The sequence below is a fragment of the Linepithema humile genome, chromosome 5 (genome assembly GCF_040581485.1).
Source record: "Linepithema humile isolate Giens D197 chromosome 5, Lhum_UNIL_v1.0, whole genome shotgun sequence".
Classification (NCBI taxonomy): Eukaryota; Metazoa; Arthropoda; class Insecta; order Hymenoptera; family Formicidae; genus Linepithema; species Linepithema humile.
In genome coordinates, this window is record NC_090132.1 from 7,043,016 (window position 1) to 7,067,048 (window position 24,033).

At 37.1% G+C, this 24,033-nt stretch overlaps 1 protein-coding gene across 8 annotated transcripts in view; it reads left to right on the forward strand.

The window, feature by feature from the left end:
• The window catches only part of LOC105677282 (A-type potassium channel modulatory protein KCNIP1), a 52,277-nt gene that overhangs the window by 3,167 nt on the left and 25,077 nt on the right, over positions 1 to 24,033 (forward strand). For 7 of the 8 annotated variants that reach the window (XM_012375802.2, XM_067356318.1, XM_012375797.2 and 4 more), the window contains exon 2: positions 1,390 to 1,776. In XM_012375802.2, coding sequence (XP_012231225.1) covers positions 1,612 to 1,776 — 165 coding nt within the window. In that variant the 5' untranslated portion in view covers positions 1,390 to 1,611. Of the gene's footprint in view, positions 1 to 1,325; positions 1,777 to 24,033 lie in introns of all 8 variants that reach the window. The other variant, XM_012375799.2, reaches the window with a different exon arrangement.

Here is a 24,033-nt window from a genome sequence, read left to right on the forward strand (position 1 = left end):
GGTCCCCGCGTACTTTTATTCAAATCGCTGACTGCATTACTTTGCACTTTTGGTCTTATGTCATATTTTATCATATTTTATTTAAATCATATCAAATAATTAAACGTAACGTTAAATTGAAAAAACCGTTTGCTAAGTCTGACTTGACAATTAAAGTTAATAGACGTGACAATTTTTCATTTCTTTCCATTATCTTTTCTTTTTATTTCTTTAATTTTAAGAAAGGAGCCTAGTAAGCTTTTATATTGAATAATTTTTGTACTAGCCTTTTAATGTTAGAAAAATTATGTCTCTGATCTTTATCAATAAGTTTCGTAGTGACCGCGCCTCGAATCGATCCCGAAGTTTTGGCACGGTAACCTTTTGCGAATTTCAAACCATCGATTTTTATGCGAGCAATATTACTCGTCTTATACCAAGCTATTTTTACGATCTTCACAGAGAGTGACCCCGAAATCTAGATCTTAAAACGCAGCTTCAGCTTATGTCCGTGTCTTGCTAATAGTGATTAATAGCGCGTATGCACGCCACGCTATCAAACGGGAACGGGTTTATCCTAGGATCGCGAAGAACTTGAAGCACTCGGGCCGCGCATATATCAGACTCGCCCTCCCCCGCGAGTCCACTTTTATTCGCGATATCTTCCTTTCACGTGGGACTTATGCCAAGCCCCAAGAAATCATATGATGTAAATACAAATATCGCAAGTGAATTGTTGCAGACTATTACAATAAACTTGAATACTCGGATGTGGAGTTCTTAGAATTCAGCAAATGTTGACTTCTCTTGCAAATAATTCATTCAAATAACTTCTGAAGCCGTGGCTTCTAAATTGAACTGTGTTGAACGCAATTAAGACAACATTTAAGTGTTATAAATATTGATTGGATATATAATTTGATAGCAATTTGTCGATGAATTTTTTTATCATATTACATTATCCGTTTTAAAAACAGCTGTAGAATGAATTTTAATGTAAAGATGAGGTATTACTATACAGAAAGGAATCTTTCGTGCGAATGCTTATTTGCGTTGCAAACGTTAATTAACTAACATACCGTTGCACGGTGGAATTTTCGTGCGTTTGCGTTTCCCTGCACACACACACACACACGCACACACACACGCTGCAATGTCCATTCAGTTGTAAAGACGGAACTAATTACCCGATCGGAAGGAATATTGACATAATCAATAACGCGTCACATAATTAGAACGTTAAAAATATCGCGCTTTGCATTATACAGTCGTTATTAACTGAACGCATTGCGCGCGAAACGGTTTGTTTGCCCGAGCGGCGGAATCACGTGGAAAATATTTTGTAGCACTCGTTTGAGAAAGAGAAAAAGGAAAAGAGAGAAAGAAAGAGAGAATTTTGCGTTTTGACAGACGCAAGAGCAAGAGAAAGAGCGCGAAATGCAGCGAAACGATCGCTAAACGGAGAAGCGCACAATGAGACGCACGATGACGAAGATGGTATCGACGATGGTGTGACTCCGCGGCATTACACCGTATATCGAAAGGAACCGGAAGCAGAGAGGAAGGCAGAAGAGGCAGCCTTGTCGTGTGAGCAGCTTTCGACAATTTTAGGCGGCGGCAGAATTAAAGGTCATGGCGACGCCGCCGGACTCGCCGGGACCGGAAGAGGCGTTCTTCGAGTTCGAAAACACGCGAGCAAGGCAGCAGACCACTAGGCCGGTGCCGATAGAGGAGCTTTTGCGACAGACCAAGTTCTCCCGCCAGGAGATTCGAGTCATGTATCGCGGCTTCAAGCAGGTACGTCTTTTCATTGCATCAGTCGTCCATTCTCGCCGTGAACACACTCGAATCGTAAAGATTACAAATGCAAATTTATGCAACGAAACGTTTTTGCACCGCCAATCATACTTCTTTTTTTTTTGTAATTTTTATCGTAAATCTTCGTAATATGCAAATGAACTTAATTACTAGCATTTAATGGCAGCGTTTCATTTTCATCGCTGAATTTATGGTTGCAACATATTTTTCTATTACGCAAAATTTCCTCCATTTATTCGAAGGTATTTTTTGCCATTTGCATAGGTTTGTGTTCCTAGTTGAAAATTGCTTTGACCTAAAAATGCATCAAATTCTCAAAACAAAAATTTAGAGGAATGTAAAAATTCCTCGATAATATGTGTATACGTTTAGTGGATAGAAAGATTATTAGCAAAGTATAGGGGATAAAAAATTCTTCAAATCTCACATTCTAGTAGAAAATGGATCAAGCGCAAGCAAATTAAGCGCAGGTAATTCTGAAATCTTTTGGTTGAACCTCGAATTTTATGGAAACCAATATTTCTGAACGTTGTTTTATTCGTCGTCGCAAGATTACAGTAACGCGCGGTAGCTGATATAGTGTGGCTGGTACTTGTATTTTTAACTCCTTCTTTATTAAAGATAGTCTCGCAAAGTATTGATTATTCACGGGCAGCCCACAGAAATTGTGTTAACGCGGTTACGTAAATGAATGGATTGCGGCGCTGTTGGGCGAGCAATCATCAGTAAAAAGCATTTTCTTCCAATCGATTTGCTGCCTCATTATCGAATCTTTGGCTTGTATTTCTAACTATCTACGAGAAATAAATTTTATATTAAAGTTGTAACGCGTATACGTAAGGCAAACATTTAATATCATACAAATCTATCGAAACTCCCGAAACGTTTCCGAAAATCAATCAAAATATTGAATAGCGATACAATGGGGAATACTTATGACTCATAATTGTATAATTAACAGCACAGTTTTTATTGTATTTTTCTTATTCTTTATGGCGATACATAAAGTGAAACATAATAAAGCGACGAAGCATAACAACGCAGGAATGATTATATCGAATATAAGGCATTTATATTGATCTAGAAAACTTTCAAATGTACAACAAAACTACTTTCATAAATATGATAGAACTAGTGATAGAAGTTCAGTACTAAAGAAGAAACACGTTAGCATAGCTAAAAACAAATTTGCTTATTCGGATATTCAATATCCAATCACAGTTTTATGACTGCGTTTCATTTCTAGTATTGTATCTCTGATACATACAGAGAGTCTCAAACGAAACGTATTACCCGTTAATAGATTCCCGAAGTCATTCAGAGACAAAAATTGTTGTGGAGACTACAATAGTTTTTAGATGGACAGTTTAAATTTAATCAAAAATTTACATGCTTAAGCACGTCGCATATTGATTTTTATAATCTTACGTTATGAAAAACCTCAGAAATCTGCTATTAATACGGTTAGTCTGAGACACCTCATATATTTTACATTATTTTTAAATCTATTCTATTTGTTAGTGGATATTAAAATAAAACAAATTGGAGTGATTTATCGGCACGATACGCAGCAGCGGAGTTATGCACAAATTGATCTGTAACATTCAAATTATAGCAGTGTTGGAAATAATTATTTGAGAAATAATTATTGCGCATATTAAACTTTTACTCATCTTTTTTATGCAAGTATCTAAGAAAAGAATTATATATTTATATCTGATAACCATAAATATTAAAAATTGTAAATCTTTTATTGTGAATATTTCAAAGTTCCTATGTGCAATTTTTCTATGTGCAAGTTTCTATTTGCAATTTTTAATATTCATGATTATTAGATATAAATATATAATTCTTTGATTAGATATTTGCATAAAAGATGAGTAGAAATTTAATATGCGCAATAATTATTTCTCAAATAATTATTTTAAACACTGCTATAATTTAGATTTACATTGTATGTTACAGATCAAATTGTGCATAACTTTACTGCTGCACATCGTGCCGGTAAGTCACTCCAATTTGTTTTAATATTATTAAGAGAATAGATTTCAAAATAATGTAAAATATATGTGATGTCACAGATAACACTTACTAATAACAAATTTTTAAAGTTTCTCATATGGTAAGAATATAAAAATCAATCAGACGTGTTTGAGCACGTGGATTTTTGACAATCTAATTGATCAAGTTTAAATACCTTTAAAAACTATCGTATTTCGACATTTTACTATAAAGATTTTAGTCTCCAAATATCGGAAATCCGCTTAACAGATGATATGATTGGAACACTCTGTTTATACATGCAACTAAGTAATATTAATTATCGATTTTAGCAAAAAAAATCATATTTTTTTACAATATATAAAAGCTATAAAATATAATATCGAATGAATAATAATACCCGAATAACTATTTATATTATAACTCTGTTATAATAGCTACTTCTTGATCATTTTCGTCATTTATTCGTGCGCAATAATCTTTTTTAAAGCTGATGTATAAAAATCAAAAATGCAACAAATTTTACTTAGTAAAACACTGATTAGTAATAAACACTAATTATTTTAATCGGTATTTGTGAGAAAAATTCGCACGTGTTATACTCTCTACGGATAAAATACCCGATTAATCACGGAACGTTCGTATTTTGCGTGTCGAACCGACGCGGTATAAATAAAAGCCAAAAAGAAACACAAGAGCGGCTAGTCTAACGTTTTTTGTAGAACGTTTACCGATCCTCGTTTAGTACCACTATCTGCATTCATTTTAGAGTTGCAATTACATAGCCACATCCACTTTTGATACTGCCGCTTGTAGTGCGTTTGTATTACATCTGCACAGTGAGAGAACGCTTCGTGCATAGATATAATTGTAAATAATAATTGTAAATTATACAATACAATCGTAGTTTTAACTCTAAAATGAATGCAGATAGTTTGTTCATATCGATATTAATAAATAAATAGGCTAGAAAAGATTAAAGTAAAATTGGAAATAGAACCGAAGAAATACATATAATTAATAATCATTAATTGCGTGGATATTTATCTATTATATAAATTAATTGATATATATTATGTGAAAACATTTGCTATCTACTTTTAATTTATATTTGTAACATAAACATTCTGGAAAGTTCTCCGAGTATTGCTTTATTGTATCAGTTTATAGTATATTTTACCATGGCAGAATAATATTAGCCAAACATTTACTTCAAGTTATTTGGGAAACAGACAGTTATTGGGGATTGCAGAAAGAGGGAAAAGGAAGAAACACAGGAGAAAAGAGAAAAACACTTGAAACTTTTTTAGGTATACTTTTTTTTCTTTTCTTCTTTTTTTCTGTAATATTTCCCAAATAATTTGAGGTGAGTGGTTTTAGATTTTATTATTTTATCAGAGTAAAGTATTATACATATAAATTGGAACAGCAAAACAATACCTCGAGAATCTTTTAAAATGTTTATATCGTAAAAATAAAACAAAAATAGACTGCAAATATTTCATACAGTGTTTCAGCTAATTTATTATAATAGAAGACTGAGTCCGCAATTAATAATTATCAATTTATTCTACTAATTTTATTCAATTTTTCTATTGATTGTTTATATTTATCAATAACAGACTCTGCATTTATTTTAAAATTGTAATTATGTTACATCGTATAATATAATTATTTTCATACACGGGGCGTGTATTCTCTTGACCCACAATTTGTGAATGTAAAATACACGGGGTGCAAACATGCACCAAACAACAGTGTCGTAAAATGGATGTGGCTACGTAATTTTAACTTTAAAATGTATGCAGATAATGGCACTGAAGAGAAATGGTAAACGCGCGAAAAACACCAGGATAACCTTTCAGGTTTCTCCCTGGTTTCCATCTACGTCATATCGGTTCAGAATACAAGAAACGGAAAACACTCCGTGATTAATGGTGTATTTTAGCTATAGAAAAGGATGCATAATAAATGCAAACTTTTCACTCACACGCTGATTAAAATAATAGATAATGTAATGTAATAATCATCACAAATATTTACGATTAAAGACGTTTTGTTAATTAATGATCGAATCGTTGAAGCAGATCATAATTCAGATAATTAGATATTTAATGTTACATTAAAATTTAATTCCATATATTAATATGCTCGGACGTTATTGAAAAATATTGAAATTTCCATAATGATTACGAGATAAAGTTATACATGCAACTTCCTTCCTGCATGTACGTGTAAATAGCGTATGTTACGTGATGGAATATTTCATTCATACCGATACGGTCCGCATCAATATCGAATCTACATTCTGTTCGTACTTTTAGGCTTTGCGATGCATAATTTTGCGCTGACGCACGGTTCGATGAAGCTCAAAGCTGTACACGCTTCGAAGTTCCGTGTGTGGTCGGTTACTTTCATGACTCTCTCGTGAAATATTCACGCCGCTCGACGGCGAGTTGTGGCCGATAGTGTGCGATACTTGTCAGTCCACCTGACAGCCGAGCCGATGTGTGGTCTCTTCAAGGCTTACCGATGTAAATATTCGCCAGTCCTTGCGATTGTTTTATGCAACGTGTATTCCAATGCGCACTAGCTGGCAAATCCTCGGCGATTATCCTAAAGAGAACTATTCTAGAGTAAATTTGCAAATAGATTGCTCTTGCGTTTCTTTTATTTCTCGAATTCTTTGAGAAATTTTGAATTGATTTTTTTTTATCTTTTGCTAATAAGTACAAGGAATATTATTATTTATCCACGGTTTGTATGTCTATATTGACGTGTTTTGTGCCTCGGTGATCACACGTGGACGGCTCGATGAGTGTGCCACGTGTAAAATTCCGCCATGCACGAAATTACGTATTCCCCATGACGATGCGCCCTCGTTTGCCTGGATTTATTCTTGGATAAATGCGGTTTTGGAATTTGAGAGAGTTGTGTGTGTGCCATGCGCGGCGATAGTACAAGGTATCCCAGCATCCTCTCTCTTTCCCGGAGACTAGTGGGAGAATAGGGTCTCTCAGCAGCTATTTGAATTTATTGCGGTCACGGGAATAGCGCCGCGTGAATTCCATCTTGCAAAAGTGCCCGGACATGTTTCTCGAACATTTTTGCTCGCGGAAAATCATAGTGAAAGAATTGCGATTGTGCTGTGCACGGATGCGAGAGTCGACTTTTTCAAAAATTTTCGAATGTGCTTAGAATGATCGAGAAATCTGTAACCGCAAAAAAAAAGTATCTATATATTTTATTTTGAATTTATTTTTGCTCCCGTTGATGAATAATAACGAAGTTAAATGCATTCTAACCAACATGACAACATATTTGCTAAAAAGTGTAAGTAAAAAAACAGTACAAAAACAATTTGTTATGCGTTTCATTTGTGAAACATTAGTTAAGGAAATATTTTTGCGGATGCACGCACTAATAAACAATCGTGTACGCGTTTCACGTGCCGTTTATATCAGCGTAAAGCAGAAAAAAATACGAGAATCACGTTAAATGGATAATAAAAAGCGCGATAAAAATGTGCCTTCACACTTCCGTCGTGAACATATTTTTTTTTTATATTCTATCATTTACTGAGCATACACGATTCAAATTGACACGATTTCATATATTCGTCGACACGTTTTAATTTTCTAACTGGAACGCAACGCATCTCGCCTTTTGAGGAAAAATAAATTAAAATATGAGCGTTGAATATTTATCCAAATCCGTAAACCAGAAAGACTTATATCTCAGCAAGCACACCATTTATATCGCCCTCGACTCTTAGACTATTTATTCAGCTTCGTGAGCTGAGTTTATGCTTGTATCTTACCTTGACGTAGCATTTCCACCGCTCACTCGCAGGCTGCATACTCGAAAGGTCGTATTTTCGCCAGATGCGTCGCGTACTTGCAATATTTCGAATTTTGAAGCCAAATATGTAACCTTTGAGCGCCTCCCGCGATGTTTCGTACATCTCTCTTCAAAGCGCCAGTTTGATTTTCGAGTCTTTTTATCGGAGCGGGACTGCCGAGCATAAAGATCTCTCGTTTGTGTTATTATTTATAATGTTATGTAACGTTAACATTCGTATATAACGATGTTACAATACTTTCGTTCTCTATTATACTTCCCAACGTAACATTAAAAGCGGTAATTAGGGAAACACGCGAGCACGTATTAGCGAGTCAATTTGCTGCAAAATTTAAATCCATTCACCGCCGGCACGATGGTTCAATTTACTTAGCGCGACGTGGCGAGCTGTCCGAACTAACTTATTCAGTAGCTGCTTTACACAATAGAGCGCATATCGCCATAACATAGTGCACAGGACGGCGCAAAGTGTATAAACGCGAGCTAAGTCGTCCCTCGGCGCTTTTTCACGGTCGCCCGTATTTCTTCGCGCACTTTTAACAACGTGATGTGTCCGACTGAATTTCCTGCATCGAGAGGATGCATTTTGTGCGGCGCGTGCATTTTTCATCCGAAGACAAGGACGAGAATAACGTGCACTCGCTATCCGATCGTTCGATTTCTTTTCGAGGATGAGAAACGTAGAGAGAGAGAGTGAAGGAGAGAGGGGGGGGGGGGAAAGGGAGAGAGAGGCAGCGAGTGAAGACAATCGCGTTCTCGAGACAATGTGCCTCGTAATAATTGTCAGTTCACAATAGGGCGGCGATAGGGCGAACTTTTGAATAATGAGAGGAAGGCCGGCCATAGTCATAATAGATCCGCTGTAGTTAGATATCGTGCATCGTTGCACAACGGGTGTACATTGTCAGATCAGCGTGAGGGAGCTGCACCGCCTGTTTCTTGCGCATCTTAGGATAATGCATAGCAACGTACACATCTGTGAACTTCCAAAGTGCTTGTAGAAAGGCGAATAACACGGTTCTGGCTCAGTTACTATTTGTCTGTCGTAGAGTATAATGTATATAAAAGAGAGCTATTGCACTTATAATCAACGTATCAGCTGTATCATACGATTACTTTAACTACAGTTTTGACTGTTTAAAATTTAATCTGCTTATATTAAGATGTGCTTTTAAATAAAAAGTCTTTTCAGTAGAGAGTTGTCTTTGTAAAAATTTAATCGTTTCTTCGTTTAATTTGTAAACTAAAGAATACCAGTTGGATTAAAGTGAGCTTTTTTTTAAATATTTATCTCAAAATGATTATTGTGCTATTACGAGTGCTATTATCTCGCTTAAACTGATTGAAAAGGAAATTTGCTCTGAAATAATTTATAACGCACCTGGAAGGAGCGTTTAGAATTAATGGCACGCAATTTGCTAAAACTAGCCAAAACTAACGACTTGGCTTTATCTCCTTTCTACTTTTAAATAAAAACGCCATTACTTTTGTCGTTTAAGTAATTTATTTGATGAAGGGTCTCGTTATGCCGATGCTAACTGTGCTATTCTTCCAAAAATTATTCCTCTTTCCCAGTAATTTGTTGAATTACTAACTGTCCTCCGTTTAATATATTCAACCCCTAAAATCCTATTTTCGTGTCCATCTCATTTTTCTGACACTCCGCTGTCACGTACCCGATAATGTTCGCGTCGATAATTTCGACAAGTTGATAAGTCCGCCGCACGTTAGCAGATGATACGGACGGATAATGTGATCCAATTACGAGGCTCGTTTTGCACATACACAACCGCAATCGTTACGGTGCTTGCGTAAGGATCGTTCAGGTATGCGCGGGACGTGTTGAATTATCACGTGCCTACAAAGGCGCAAACGCATATTACATAGCTCCGAAGACCAAGATTAATCTCGTGTCAGCTCACGGGGTTACCCAGATTCTCATTCCGATGGGAGTCGGCTGCATTATCATATCGAAATTATATCTGACCTTCGAGATCTCAATTCTCTATCGTGTTTATTCTCCGATAATAATGGGACACAAGAAAAATGCTTGCGAGGTGAAAAAAACGGCAACGCGATGAGAATAATTTTAGGCACGAACCAAATGAGCCTCGTTTAAAATTAACGACTCATAGAGTGCCGCCCCACTTTCGTGAAATCGCATTTTAATAAAAGATCCTTCGAATCCACAAGTCATCTTTCTCTAATTAAAATGTTGAGACGAGTGGACGTTTATTGTTTTTCTGCGGCTTTTGAATATTTGACATTATTGTTAGAAATAAAATTCTATAAGTAATTCTTAAATTGAAATTTTATAGAAATATATAAGTGAAGTGGCTAATGCGTGAGCATTAATACTTTATCGTTCAATAGATCTGGGAAAAAATTGGATGACTCGTTTGTAATTCGAGGATTATTCTCGCGCGGCATATTAATCGTGGTTAATCACGCGAATTGATATTTATCACATGGGAGTAATTCGTGAATTATGGACTGGCATATTTGCGGGTAATGGATTCTGCGACTACAGATCAATGTCGCGTGTGCACATTTGCGGAAATTCATGTTCCCTGTGAGAGCGGGGACGTCAGAAATGCGCGCGTCGCGTTTGCAACGGTGTTTATTATGCTGATGCGATATTCGTATTCGTCGCGTACACCTGCGAAAATCGGCCGCTCCGCGTATTAATGTCCGGCGGAAATTACACGTGACTTAACGAAATTACGCGAGATTCCACCGTGCCGCTCAACCGAGCGGATCGCGCGCGACATTTCCTTCTGCTACGCCCAGTTTTAAGGGAGGTACTTTTCGCTCGTTTTACGCGAGTCGATAGTCACACTTGCTCTCGAGGACGACCTTGCGCCTTGCTAACATCGATCGACGCATACGTGGTTTCATGGGATCTTACACGGAGCATGAAGAATTTGCCATCGGCAGGCGAAGTTTCGGCGAGTTTGTGGTATCGAGCTTCATCGGAAAGTTAGCGCTTACGAAGATAATTATGAAAAATTAATTACAAAGATACATAACTTACCGTTCGAATTGAATAAAGTTCGAAGACAGCGAGTAGATGTAAAGATCCTTTCTTGATTAGTTTCGCGCAGATAAAAATTACATTAGCAAAAATGCTATTTGTTCTATTCATAAAATGCTCAATGCGGAAATTGCAAGTTTACGCGACGAGAATTGAGATATTCTTGAGCCGCGAAGTTCGAGAGAAATCGGCAGCATAAAATGTTGAATTACGTTATCAAATGTCAGTTTTAATTAATTCCGGGTTGTTTCTCGCACGTGAATATCCGCTGTGTTCCGTGCTTTCTGAGTATACGAGAAATTAGGGCTTCCATTCATCGAGCGAGCAGTAATTTTCCTGACAAATCGCCGTGGCTCACACTCAATTATCTGCATCCGTGCAAACCCTATTTCTCCACTTAATCTGTTTTCCCTCCCAATCCGTTTTCAGCCCCGATAGTCAAACAAGCGTGTAATAGGCGGCGCGCACCCATTCTCGGGTGAAGAAGCGAGGATACGTTCGTCGTCATTCCTGATGCACTTGACACGACGTTAAACACTTATCGTTCGTTTATACCGTGAGCCTCGTGTAACGAGGCGGCCGACATTTCACGTCGTTGCGAATCGTTAGCGTGTTGACAACTGTCAGATCTCAATATATTGAATGGTTTTGGTATGAACTCGTACTGAGTTTATATCAAATACTTCAAGTACTGTACGAAACTACTGTGATAACAGCATGGTAATGCGCTGTTTCGGCAAAATTGCGGGTATAAATCACTCCTTTCTCACTTTAAAAATTTCCTCTTTTCTAAACAGACTTTTCTGCATTATTTAAAGAAAGGAAGATTTTAAATTGAAGCATGCGTGCATTATACACTGCATTGTCTTGTAATTTTGCGGAAAGAAAGAGATTTAAAGCCCTGTATCTCATTGTTTTATTCACATTAATTGAACATCAGAATTATCTTAGATTTTTTCTGCGAAGAAATGCTATGCAAAATAATCTACTTTAGCGCGCAAAGTGTCGAAAAAAATGGGGTTACGTGCAGGTGCGCGGCCTCGGACGATATTTCTTCGCTACCATCGACGATTAAGTTACAATGGAATGGAAATTAGCACGTAGCACGCAGGTCAGACACGTTAGGCACGAACATTCGAAATGCGTGATGCTGAAACGTTTAGCGATGTATTATTTGTGATCGTGTATCATTCTCGACCTTTCGGGTAAACCGCATTCGAAACAGGTGGTCGCTTTTTTCGCGCCAGGCTGCGTTTATTACTCCTGAGATTTTTCTCGAGCCTAGATTTATTAAACTAAAGTAAAAAGGGAGAGAGAGAGAGAGAGAGAGAGAGAGAGAGAGAGAGAGAGAGAGAGAGAGAGAGAGAGAGAGAGAGAGAGAGAGAGAGAGAGAGAGAGCGGAATTTTGCGTCATGAGGCGCGTTATATTGCGTTATCGATCAAACGATTCTCCTCTCTTTCGGGTAATTTAAGATATATAAGGTCTACGCTGCTACTTTATATCGGAAGTCGGAAGACGTAAAATTTATTGGATTACGAGATGTTGGAAGTGTAAGAAGAATGGTTTTGGTATGTACGAAGCTATTACTTCATTCGTCTCGCGTTTTATAGCTTGCGTCACTTGACAAATTAAAATGTCTCCGACGAATTTTGTGAATAATGCGATACGCTTCTTTCCGCATAAACGTAACATATAAATGCACTTTCGAATCGCATTCTGAGTAAAGCATACATTTTTCTGCAATTTTATTTAGATTACTCATTTGGTTGATACGCTGAAATGTTTACTCCATTACTTGCTTCTTGCATTATCGCGTAGTTAAAATTGCGTTGTGCAAAACTGCGATGTAGAATCTTAAATTGACATTGTATTGTAACTTTAATGTTGTAGATAGCAGCTCGTTTTTATTTAGTAAACTAAATAACGTGATATCCGGGTTAAGTAAATATCGAATAAAATAAAGGAAGATAAATTTATTTTATAAATATCTACATCGTGACAATTGAAGTGACGATAATTCGTAATATTTGCGAGCGAAATAAAGTGGTGCCAGTAGTAATTGATTTAAAGGAGCACGTAAGAAAGTTTTCCACGTTTCTTACGCACCTTTTCTTACGTATCCATTAGTCCTGGCACTTCAGTAGATGAAAAGCAGTACTAACAAGGACTACAGCACGAAAATGACGTTCAAGCTAAGAATCTGTCGTCTTTGGAACTCGCTAGTTTTTTTTCTCTGTTTGGTTCTTTTAGTTTCGCTGTTCTATAGAATGGTTCTCCGCGCTTCTTTATAAACTTTTCTTTCCTTCTGACTTTCCTTTTTAGATTTTTTTATTCCTGAAAGCGAAGAGATTTTCACGTTTCCGTAACGTAACGTGTAAAATTGGAATGTTTATTTTTTCTCCATAAACGATTGCAAAGTCCATCATGAGTGAGCATTAGCTTGTGGTAACGCATTGTGTGTATTGTTTAATGAAATATTGAAAATATATAATTAAAATAAATTTTGATGAATAAAATTATATATAAATTCTTAAATAGTGACTTAAAATCGACACGAATGGGTCTCTCAGATTCTTTTTTCTTTTTTAACGTTTTGTTGGACATAATGTTGACTACTTTTATTGGTTATCTATTCAGAAACCTAAAAAATAAAAAAAAGCATGGCATTGAAATTAATGCTCTCAATTTCCTATTTACTTTTCGTTTGAACAAGAGTTGAAAGGCAAGGTTTAAGCTTTCAATTCAGACGTGTCTTGTTAAAGATTAAATTCAACACCGTAATAGAATATTAATTAAATTTTTACGGCTGTTGAACGTAATTTTTTCGCGATCTAAAACTGAGTGGCCGCGAACGTTTTCATCATTGTATTATGTACTATATATCTGGCAAGGTGTTAACTAAGCCATTATTTGGATACAAAATATATAATATTCGCGAGCGCTTTCACGAAAACGAATTTGCATAGTCAGAGTCGATACTCGCCGCCTGGGAAGTTTGCTTTCTGAATATTCCTATTGATATAAAATTATGCCGGCTCGACTTGTCTCCATTTAATAAGCGGCTTTTCCAGCGGCGAACCCGCGAATATCTCTCGGGAACGTCACTTTGCTCCTTTGCACGTAGCCTGGCTACCTCTATTTTCAAGGATGAAATTTCCTCTCTCTGTGCGCGCCGCGCCGTCGCCGTCTCTTCCGCTATTCTTCGTCGTTTCTAGTCCGTAACTCCCCGACCCGACGCTTTCATGTCCTGACAGTTGTATTTCTGGCAAATACAAATCTTCGTGCGCGCACAATTGTTACCAACCGAATGCACATTGTGTTCCACTTCCAGAATCTTTCCTCTCGCGATTTTTCGCATAAAATGATGCGCGCAAATTGCGCTTGTCCCGAACAAGACGAATCGCATGATCAGTCATTATACCATTGCGATTAATTGGACATTTGCGTGTTTCAAGTAAAATGCTCGCTGTTTGCTGATTGTCGATTTAACTGTCCTAAAAACAAGGTATCTTTAAAATCGTTAGCGCATTTATTGATCAATTTATTTTTCATCGTATTATCACTTGGCAAGTTATGCAATCAAATCACTATTATGCGGTATAAGTAAACTGGAACTCGTTATTATAGTATTATAGTGTAATGTATGCTATTAAGATATCATTAGCAAGATATTATGGCGTTGTCGCAGTTTTGCATTATTAGTATGACGAAATTTCCAATTTGACGCAGCGTTCTTTGGCCCGAATTACGACGTCACGATTAGTTTTCCTGTCAAAATGTGCAAAAAGCTAATTCACGTGACTAAAACAGATTTCTCGGATGCCTGCTATCACCGCAGAAACCACGGCCTTCTAGCCAGGTGATTTGGCAGTACGGATGAAGCACGCGGTTCCTGTCACAGTCCATTTTCGAAAGCGGTGAACAGCAATGCTGGGCAAGAGCTGCACTAAATCAACCACAGACGAGATATTCGTCTTTATTAACACGAGCTTGTGAAAAATGGCTTGTTAAACGAAAGGCCTTCGTGGCCTCCCGCGCTTTTATCCAATTTCGCAAATGGCAGAAATTTACGCGTATAAAGCTTCTCTCCTCGTCTCGCATAGTTAGTTTCCCGCAAATCGATGGTAGCGCGGAGATTCTTGCATTATGCTAAGTATAGACGCAAATCCATAATGGATGTACATACTTAAATACGCAAATTATGGAAATAGTTCGAAAATATATGGGCATTGCCACAAGCGTTGCTGCCTTCCTCTCACTACGAAGCGAGAAGAACGTAGAATCAAATAGATCGATTGATCCATTTATCAACAGATTTGTAAACGATCAAAATTAAAACAGCTTTTCTTCGATTTATATAGATAAAAGTATAAATTAATACTTAATTTTCAGAATATTTAATGGATATCAAATGTATACGCAGTGATGCGTATTCTTCAAAATTTTATCTTGAAATAATTATTCAATCTCTTTCTCTAAGTAAAAGAAAATTTCCTCTAAGTCCAAATTTTTAACTTACGGTATTCAAAAGCTCATAAATAAAGTGATAAGGAGAAAAGCATTTTTATACGGACAAAATTGACTTTAAATTCGTCGCAGCACTTATCATCAAAATTAAGATCCGAGCTTATAGGATTTCCTAGATTTTAATTTAATTAGCCGATCACTTGCTTGTCGAAACTAATTCCGTCTAACGAAATTAAAAGACACAGTAGAGATAAGGGAAAATAACAGTCTAGGCGACAGTCAGGTACTTGCGGAAGGTGAATATATATTCAGCCTCACGAGCGCAATTAACAAGATACATACGCATGACACAATAGTCATACGTCATAGTGTGTAGAACGGGTTTTCACAAAGTGCGGAAAGACTGGTAACCGGAAATTCTCTAGATATGAATATTAATAGACAATTATATAATGCCCGCGAACCACCACACGCACATCACGTACACGAATTTCACATATGCGAATTGGAAATGTACGGCCCGTAGCAACTGCTGTATATTCATGTTCATTGTTAGTTCATAGTGAATGTCATGGAAAAAAATTTTACAAATCCAGACACAAGAATGAATAAAAATTTGAATATATGCAGAGCATTTTGAAGAGAAATGCTCTAATATTTAAACCGTACAGAGCATTCTATTTTATTGTGCGCATCGCGGAAATTGGATGTATTTACTTTATTATACATTTCATAAATTAAATTCAGTACTTTGTTATGAGAGACGAATAAAGCAAGCATAATTTGTTTATTAATTTTGTTTTGTTATAATCTTGTTTCAATCGATGAAAAGATATATCGTAAAACGTATATAAACAATTGCATTTAATTAGATTGATTGTGTATAAAACTGCCGGATATGTTGTTATTCGATTGTGCACTCATAAAGCGTAGAAAAATCCACATTCAGCTGAATTAACGATATTTTGTGCATCTATAATACTGTTTCCGGATGTGCTTTGTTATTTATGCGATATTACTTTCAAGCTCTCTGTACAATGTATCGTCGTACAATGTTCTACAATTACACGATATACAGTTACCGGACATATTTCACCCATCAGTTTTCCGTTTGTTAATCGTTTTATCTTGGACGAGCTCCCAAATGGGTGAAACAATAACGTGAAGGGTTGTATTATTGTGTAGCTTACATAGAACTTATCTGACTTCCGTTTTTCATACATTTTATTAGCTTTTTCGGATAAAATTTATCTCAGCTAAAAAGTAGGGAAGAAAAATATTAAACGGCGACGTTATAAAACGCGAATTTTGCGCGTAAATCTTTCGTTTCTTTCTTTTTTTCATATAAATGCGCTTTTAAGCCTCGCTCGTTATTTCTACGGATTAAAGCGGCATGTATAATTCAGACGCGTTCCGGGCTAGCATCCATTATCCGGGCTAACGGAGTGATTTTGTCGGGAAGTCGCGGATAATGCCTATCGCGCGGGTTAAGTAGCAGCTGATAAAAAGTAGAAATGAGTTTCTGTATAATATCATAATTAGACTTTAACTTGATCGTCATCCGGGAGAAGGAGAGAGAGAAAACTCGAGGTCTATTAAAGCGAGCGGTAATTGCAATGCTCTGATAATTCTCCAACCCTTACATGCAGTTATTGCATAACCCGTGACCTTAATTTTCATGACAAGCGAGCCGATTTTACCTCAGTAAAAATGCGAAAAAGGTCATCACTTATTGCCAATTTGTACAGTTTAACGTTGCATATTTTTGACAGTTGCAAATTAAAACCCATCAAAGTCCATGTAAAATTGTAAAAAAAATATAATTGTCTGATTTAACGAATTTCATGAAGCTTGATTTGGAAAAAGCCCTTTGGCGAATCGCTTTCAATTCATCAATTATTTCGCAATTACGTCGAAATTATTCGTTGTCCATGAATTTTACATTAGCGGATTAGCTAGAAATCTCCTCTGTCTGCCCGGCGCATTCCGATGGACGAAAGAACCATTGCGAAATTTCCTTTCGTGCTGACTCTTCTCGCACTATCTTATGCATACTCGTGTCGTGTTCGGCGATGACCGGGCAATTTCCGTGATTTATCGGGACGGGAAAAGGAACGACGTCTATCGAAGGCGGATTTCCAGCGATGTACGCTCATTCCAATACTCCCTTCGCATTCTCCTTCACTGTCTCTTTCGCGCCCAAAACGTTCCCACCGGAAATGTTATCGCATCCCGTCATGAAGACCAATTGACTTTAATGACTTTAACAGCCGGCAAGGGGAAACAGTCGAGTTTACGAGATTGCCCGGGCGCTTTGGCAATCACGTTGTAACGCTTTTATGAAGGATTAGGGCCAGCGTTGGTGACTGGCTATCCCTATTTCATACCTAACCCAAATACCGAAACACGCGCGGCATCCCTTTCACTATACATACAGTCCTCGATTCACGCTGAGATTTACGACGTGTGCCGTTTGTAAAACACTCCACCGCGAAACTTGTGTTTTATCGGCTCCATCATGTACACGTGCATGCCTACATATGTACATGAGGGCGGGCGCGCTTTTGGTGGACGCTCGGCCTTGGTTTTCGATAAAATATATGCTCGAATAAACGAAAAGTAAAAGCTTTGAATAAGTGAGAATTCTTGTATCCATGAATCATTTCGAAAAAAATGTGGAGAATAAAAATGTCACTTTGTACATAAAACAATCCGAATATCTTTAGTATTTTTTTACATGGCGTAGTTTATATACAAAAAATCAATATCATTGAAACGTGTTATAAAGTTTAATTTATTAATCTACGGAAAAGATCACGACACTGATAAATTTTTAAAGAAATAGATTTTTCAAATAAATGAAGATGTTTCGAATCCGTTTAAGATTATTTCGTTTAATAATTTCAACACGTCGCCTTCTGTCTCTGTGCACATTTTACGCAACCGTTAAGTTCCGGGGATAAAACCAAGATAGCTTGGCGAAGACGTGACGCGACGCATAAAGTTTCGCACATGGCTCGATGCAGTTTACATATTTCGTTTTACCTTACTTCACAATGGCGCGTCATAAATGCAATTTTAATAGCCGACATTATTCGCTCGTCCGTGATATTTCTCTCTTGTTTAAAGGAATACTCTTGATATACTGTGCACACGCGTGCGCGCGAGATGGAGTGCATTAATTCCGTTCACTAGCCATTCGCGTTATTTTTCCAGGACGTAGAAATCTCGCTCGTTACACATCCCTTTATAATCGCGTCGACAGGACAAAAAAAGCATGATCAGAAGATGCGCGCGGTTGTGTTTGCCTCGACTATAAATGTAATCGGGCTCGCGTGCACACCAACATCGTCGTGATGGATGGCTTTCTGATGAACGTCCAGGCTGACAGGGGAAAAACAATTCCCGATGCGATAGCGCATATTCATTAGGGCGATCCACACCATCGGTGCGATCCATTTGCGTCTAAAGTTGATTTTAATCGCAGCACATTTGAATCAATCGAGATAATGAGATATGCTCGAAGGGCAAGTAAAGGTTATTTCGCGGATACGTTAGAATGAGGTTTTGTGCACAAGTTTGCGAATATGATCGATCTGCTATAGTAAAGTTCGAGCTTCGATTCCCGATATTGCATTATGTCTCCTCTCACTTTATTGAGTGCACTGTGCGGAAATGAATCTTGCATTATATTCGTGATTGACAATTTTCTCTTAAGTGCAAGTAAAAATTACATTAACTTTTGTTGAAAGGAATGTTGTTTAATTAATGTCTCAATTTTTATTTAGATTGTAATTATTGGTGTTCTTGAATAATTTATAAATTTTTTTTTAAATTACCGTTTTAATTCTGACAGAAAATTGCTATCAATAATCAGCAGTTAAACATATTGTAGAGACTAAAGTTAAACATATTGTAGAGACTAAAATCTTAAAGTCTCACTAGAAATAGTAGTTTTAATATTATATATTTCTAACAATTAATGTAAAGTGTTTTAACTATTTTTTTTTAATAATTTGTCTTCACGATTGATGAATAATATATGTATATAGACTCATACGTGAATTCCGCGTTTTTTTAATTTTTGCCGTGTTTTAGTGCTCGAAAAATAAGCAAACTGTTGGCTTTTCTTTAGCGAAGTATTGTTCCGCAAACGCTTTATTTACACTGCAGACATTTTCTTTACAATCTGCCGCTTTATTCAGGCTACAGATATTTTCTTTACAGTCTGCCACTACTTTTCTGTGTTTTATGTGTAATGAAGGAAAATGGAGCAACATTTAATGGCACTGAAGTCTAGCATTATCGAGGAAGATAAATACGCGATATAAAATACACAAAAAAAAATTCATTAGTATACAAAAATGCGTTGGCGTAGCAATTTGATCTTCATTTACATGCAGAAATTGTTCCGTGAGTTTATGTTATTCGCAATTACGTTTGATTTCATTATCGACTGCGGGCGCATTAGACGCGATTGGATTCATTATTGGTTTCGATATAATTAGATCGAATCGTTTCATTAATTGCTTTATGCACGTATCGTTGGCTGTCGTTAAATTTCTGTATTTTGTGTCACATACAACGTTACACACATAGTTACAGAGCAAATATTCGTCTTTGCTAACTAACAGCAGAACTAAAACACTGAGCTAATATAAATAAATTTCTACGCGCGGTGCTTTGTGCAAAAGCCAAATTACACTATAACGAATCTCTCAAGTATTTTTGAGGATAAATAAATAGAGAAATACGACAATTAAATTGCGATTGCGGATGCAGAGTATCATTTTTCATTAAATATTAATATTTTATATAGAAAATGGTTGTTAATCAGTTGGATACAATTGATTAAATATATGTACTCTTCAATTTAATTATGAGCCTATGAATTATTATATATTAACTACGAGAGAAAGTCAAAAAAGTAAAAAAGATCTTTTTAAAAGAGCTTTATTTTTCAAATGTTCCTTTATTTTTTTGACTCGTATTTTCAATTATTGTTTTTTAGAAATTTCTTATTTGTGCTTCACTCCTGATTTTTATTATCTATATGATAATAACAATAACTTGTAAATATATTAATATTGGTAGCGGTGGAGTAAACAACAGAGCGAGAACCAATTTCCATTTATCCGACTAATTAACCACGCGGCTAATGAATGTTGCTCATGTCCATATAGTTCTGGCTTGTAACACAGAATGTTGGAATAAACCCCAAGTGCCCAAGGGAAGTCTTGTCAGCGTCTGTTTTCGATCCAAAGAGAGAACCGAGAACCCGAAAGAGAGTGAGAGATAGAGAGAGAGAGAGAGAGAGAGAGAGAGAGAGAGAGAGAGAGAGAGAGAGAGAGAGAGAGAGAGAGAGAGAGAGAGAGAGAGAGAGAGAGAGAGAGAGAGAGAGAGAGAGAGAGAGAGAGAGAGAGAGAGAGAGAGAGAGAGAGAGAGAGAGAGAGAGAGAGAGAGAGAGAGAGAGAGAGAGAGAGAGAGAGAGAGAGAGAGAGAGAGAGAAAGAGAGAGCGACAGTATGTTGGATATACCATCCTTCACAAGCACGAAGCTCGCAGGGCGGCTTAGAAATTAGAAAGAAAAACAGTGACTGGCCTGAAGACAGCCTGTTGAGACGAAAACAGTAGTCGAAGAGGCCATGAAAAAACAGTCACAATAAAAGATAAGACATAGAGAGGAAGTTAAAGAGAGACAAGAGAATGGAGCGAATTGTGTGAAAAGGTGAGGAAGGATAAAAAAGAGAAGTAGAAAATATTTTTGTTTAGGGGGGGCTGGGGGAGAGAAAGAGACAGGAAGAGAGAAAAGGATGGGTGTAGATAGAAAGGACAAGATTAGTAAAGGAGAGGAAGAAGCAGACACACAGAGAGGGAGAGGGTGGATGCTGAGGCTGTATCGATCTCTCCTCTCCTCCGCCCGTGACGTCACTGACGTGCCCCACCAGCGGCTTGTGATGATACGCTTGTCCTTCGATCACACAAGCGACAGACTCAACCTTAGCCGTTCATTCAGCAGCGGCTTCGCTCCGATATTTATTTAGGCGAGTGGTGGCTGTCCGCCGTATGTCGGCCGTGTTCACGCCGGACACGTTTTACTTTCTTCCACTTTCTCCACGACGCGGTGAGGCATCCAGCCGATGAGCAATGGATGCTGCTCGCCGCTTATCAGTGCACCTTGATATGAATTGGCATACACAATATTTTTTAGCATTGTCGCAGATGTAACAATATCGTATAATGGATATTTTCGTGGATTAATATTTTAATTAAGCATTTATCATATTAATATTTTTAATAGCTTACTTGTTGCGCCAGCAATTGTCATTATTTGCATGTAAGTAAATATGAGAATTTGAGTCTTTTGGAATCATAATTTTGTGCAAAATGACGATTTTCTTGATTTAAAATTTTTGTTTCTGCAACTTTGCCACTCGCGTACTTTATGATTGTACATAAAATATTAAGTTTATACTAACTAATGTTTGCGCATAACTATTTTGTAACTAATAATTTTTTATATATCGTAAAATATCAGAGATACAATGCTAGTGTTCACAAAATTCTCATATAAATTAAATAGTTATGGTTTGCACTAGGAAAGCTCTCGGTGAATTTTGTGTTGCACGATTATTGAGAGAACACAAAGATAGCAACGTATACCTCACCTCACTCTTTCGTGCACCCCAAAGTCGATGAACTCATTTCTCCAACCAGGAACGTATAAAGTTGAAGCAACTGGGTGCACATGCAAATGCAATATGATACGCTGAGACTCCAAAATAGTAGCATGTTGCATTGAGATTAAATTAAAAAAATCAATTTTATTGCTGATATTAATTAACGTAAATTTAAACGAGTCCATAAAATTTAATTTTATTTAACAAAAAGGTTTAGTAACATGAAATCAAATACTTAATACTTGAAGACATAATATAAAAAAAAACAATTAGTGCATTTTCAAAATTATATTTCCCTTTTTTAAGAGGATTTTATATTCTACGAGTGATAACGAGTTATCGAGATCATTTTGGCGTGTTCGTAGCGTCTGAACTGAAAACAAAAGTTATCAGCATGATATCTCGTGCGGCTTCAATTTCCGTTTTACATTAGTAACAAGACAGACTGTCTTGTACAAGATAGATTTAGCTATCACTCGAAATTGTGTTGTCTACGAATTTTACACGACATATGAAAATAATGCAGAGTTAATCGTCACCGTAAAATGTCGATAGCATCGGCACGCGAAGAAGCCACACCGGACTTTTAGAGCGTATCGATTCCACGTAAAACGGCCGTTCGAGATGCGGTAGTTATGCAAGTTCTGTTAAATTTGTGGCTTTACCGGCTATTAACTATGTGTATACACACTCGCGAGTACATGCATCTGTACATATCATTTTCCGTTACATGCACAGCCACGATAAATTCGCAATTACCGCGGAGCTCCGCATCAGTCGACGTCGTGAAACTCTCCACTAACAATTCTCGTGTATGACATCACTGCGCGCGAATATTACCTGGCGTCTTTCGGCGGCGATAAGAAATTTTATCGCGCGTTTTCGTCGGTTCTCAAGCGCTTATGTTAGAGCAGCTTGTTTGCCAAAGGTCGGATTGACGCTGCCACTACACGTTTAATTTTAGTCGGCGCGTACATGCCCTTCGCATGCAAATTCCACTAAAACTCGTTAGCCAACATGATGCATTTCAATACGAATATAATTACAATTTTCAATACAAATGTAATGGTGAAGTTTGTAAATGAAAGAAACGTGTCTAAAGTACATCTCGCCGAGAGAAGTCGGCTGAAGTTGTCAGTCAATAAGTATAGAGAAAATCTGTGGAAATCGCACAAATTTCCGCGTACAGCTTCAATTAGTAAATACAAAGAACCAAAATCGACTGAGAGCCTGGATATCGAGAGTCCGTCGTTTCCCCGAGAGACGGACAAGAAGATTTTCGATTGCTTGCAGTTGTTTAAACAACGTATTTCCCCAGACGCTTCTGTATCTCGGCCAGATTGCCTGGAACCGGAGGCCGCAAGGTCGCGGAAACATAAACCGAGAAGATTTCTGGAATACTAGCGGGGATAGCACTTGCGCGTCCCGGGAGAAGAGTATCCACGACAGAAACTTTATTTTCGGGTTTGTGAAATATACATGATATACTGTGCCGAAGAGCTAGGCGCGCGAGGCCGCGCTTTAAATACTATTTTGTATGCGGGCGCGCGATATCGACTACACGAGAGTACATGCAACCGCCCACTTGTTACCATCGGGTCAGACAGTAGAACTTATTTATATGAAAGAGAATAACATCCGTTCCAGTGTGTAAAATTATTTTATTGGATGGCTTTTGCACAGAGTATTCTCGCAACACACCTCGATCTTATAATGGCAGATTTTTTAATGAACTCGCTTTATCAGCAAGAGCAGATGACATCAAAATGTTTTGAACTGCTTAAAAAAATACCGACTTTTGTAATTAGAAACCTTATTTTTTTAAATATATTTAATCTGAATTTTAAATATTTTTTTTTCGTTTGCACTTATTTATTTAGACAATAAATAAGTTTGCTGACCATTTCAATAAAAGCTTGAATTTTTTAGATAACATTTTTATTTATGTTAGTTTTCAGCATATATCTGTTCCCTCCGAAGCACTGTTGTATCGCTTCACCTCCATGGCTATTTTCAATTCGAGAAACAAAAAAAATCTAACGTAAAAGCGAAATCCGGCGAGTACGGCGGAAGCGTTTTCTATTTTCCAAACGGCAATGAAAAGTGACATGATAGTGTTTCGACATTCAAGCAGAAGTGTTGAGGCTCAATTGTATTTCGCAACAACTTTGAACAAACTTCCCAGCACCGATT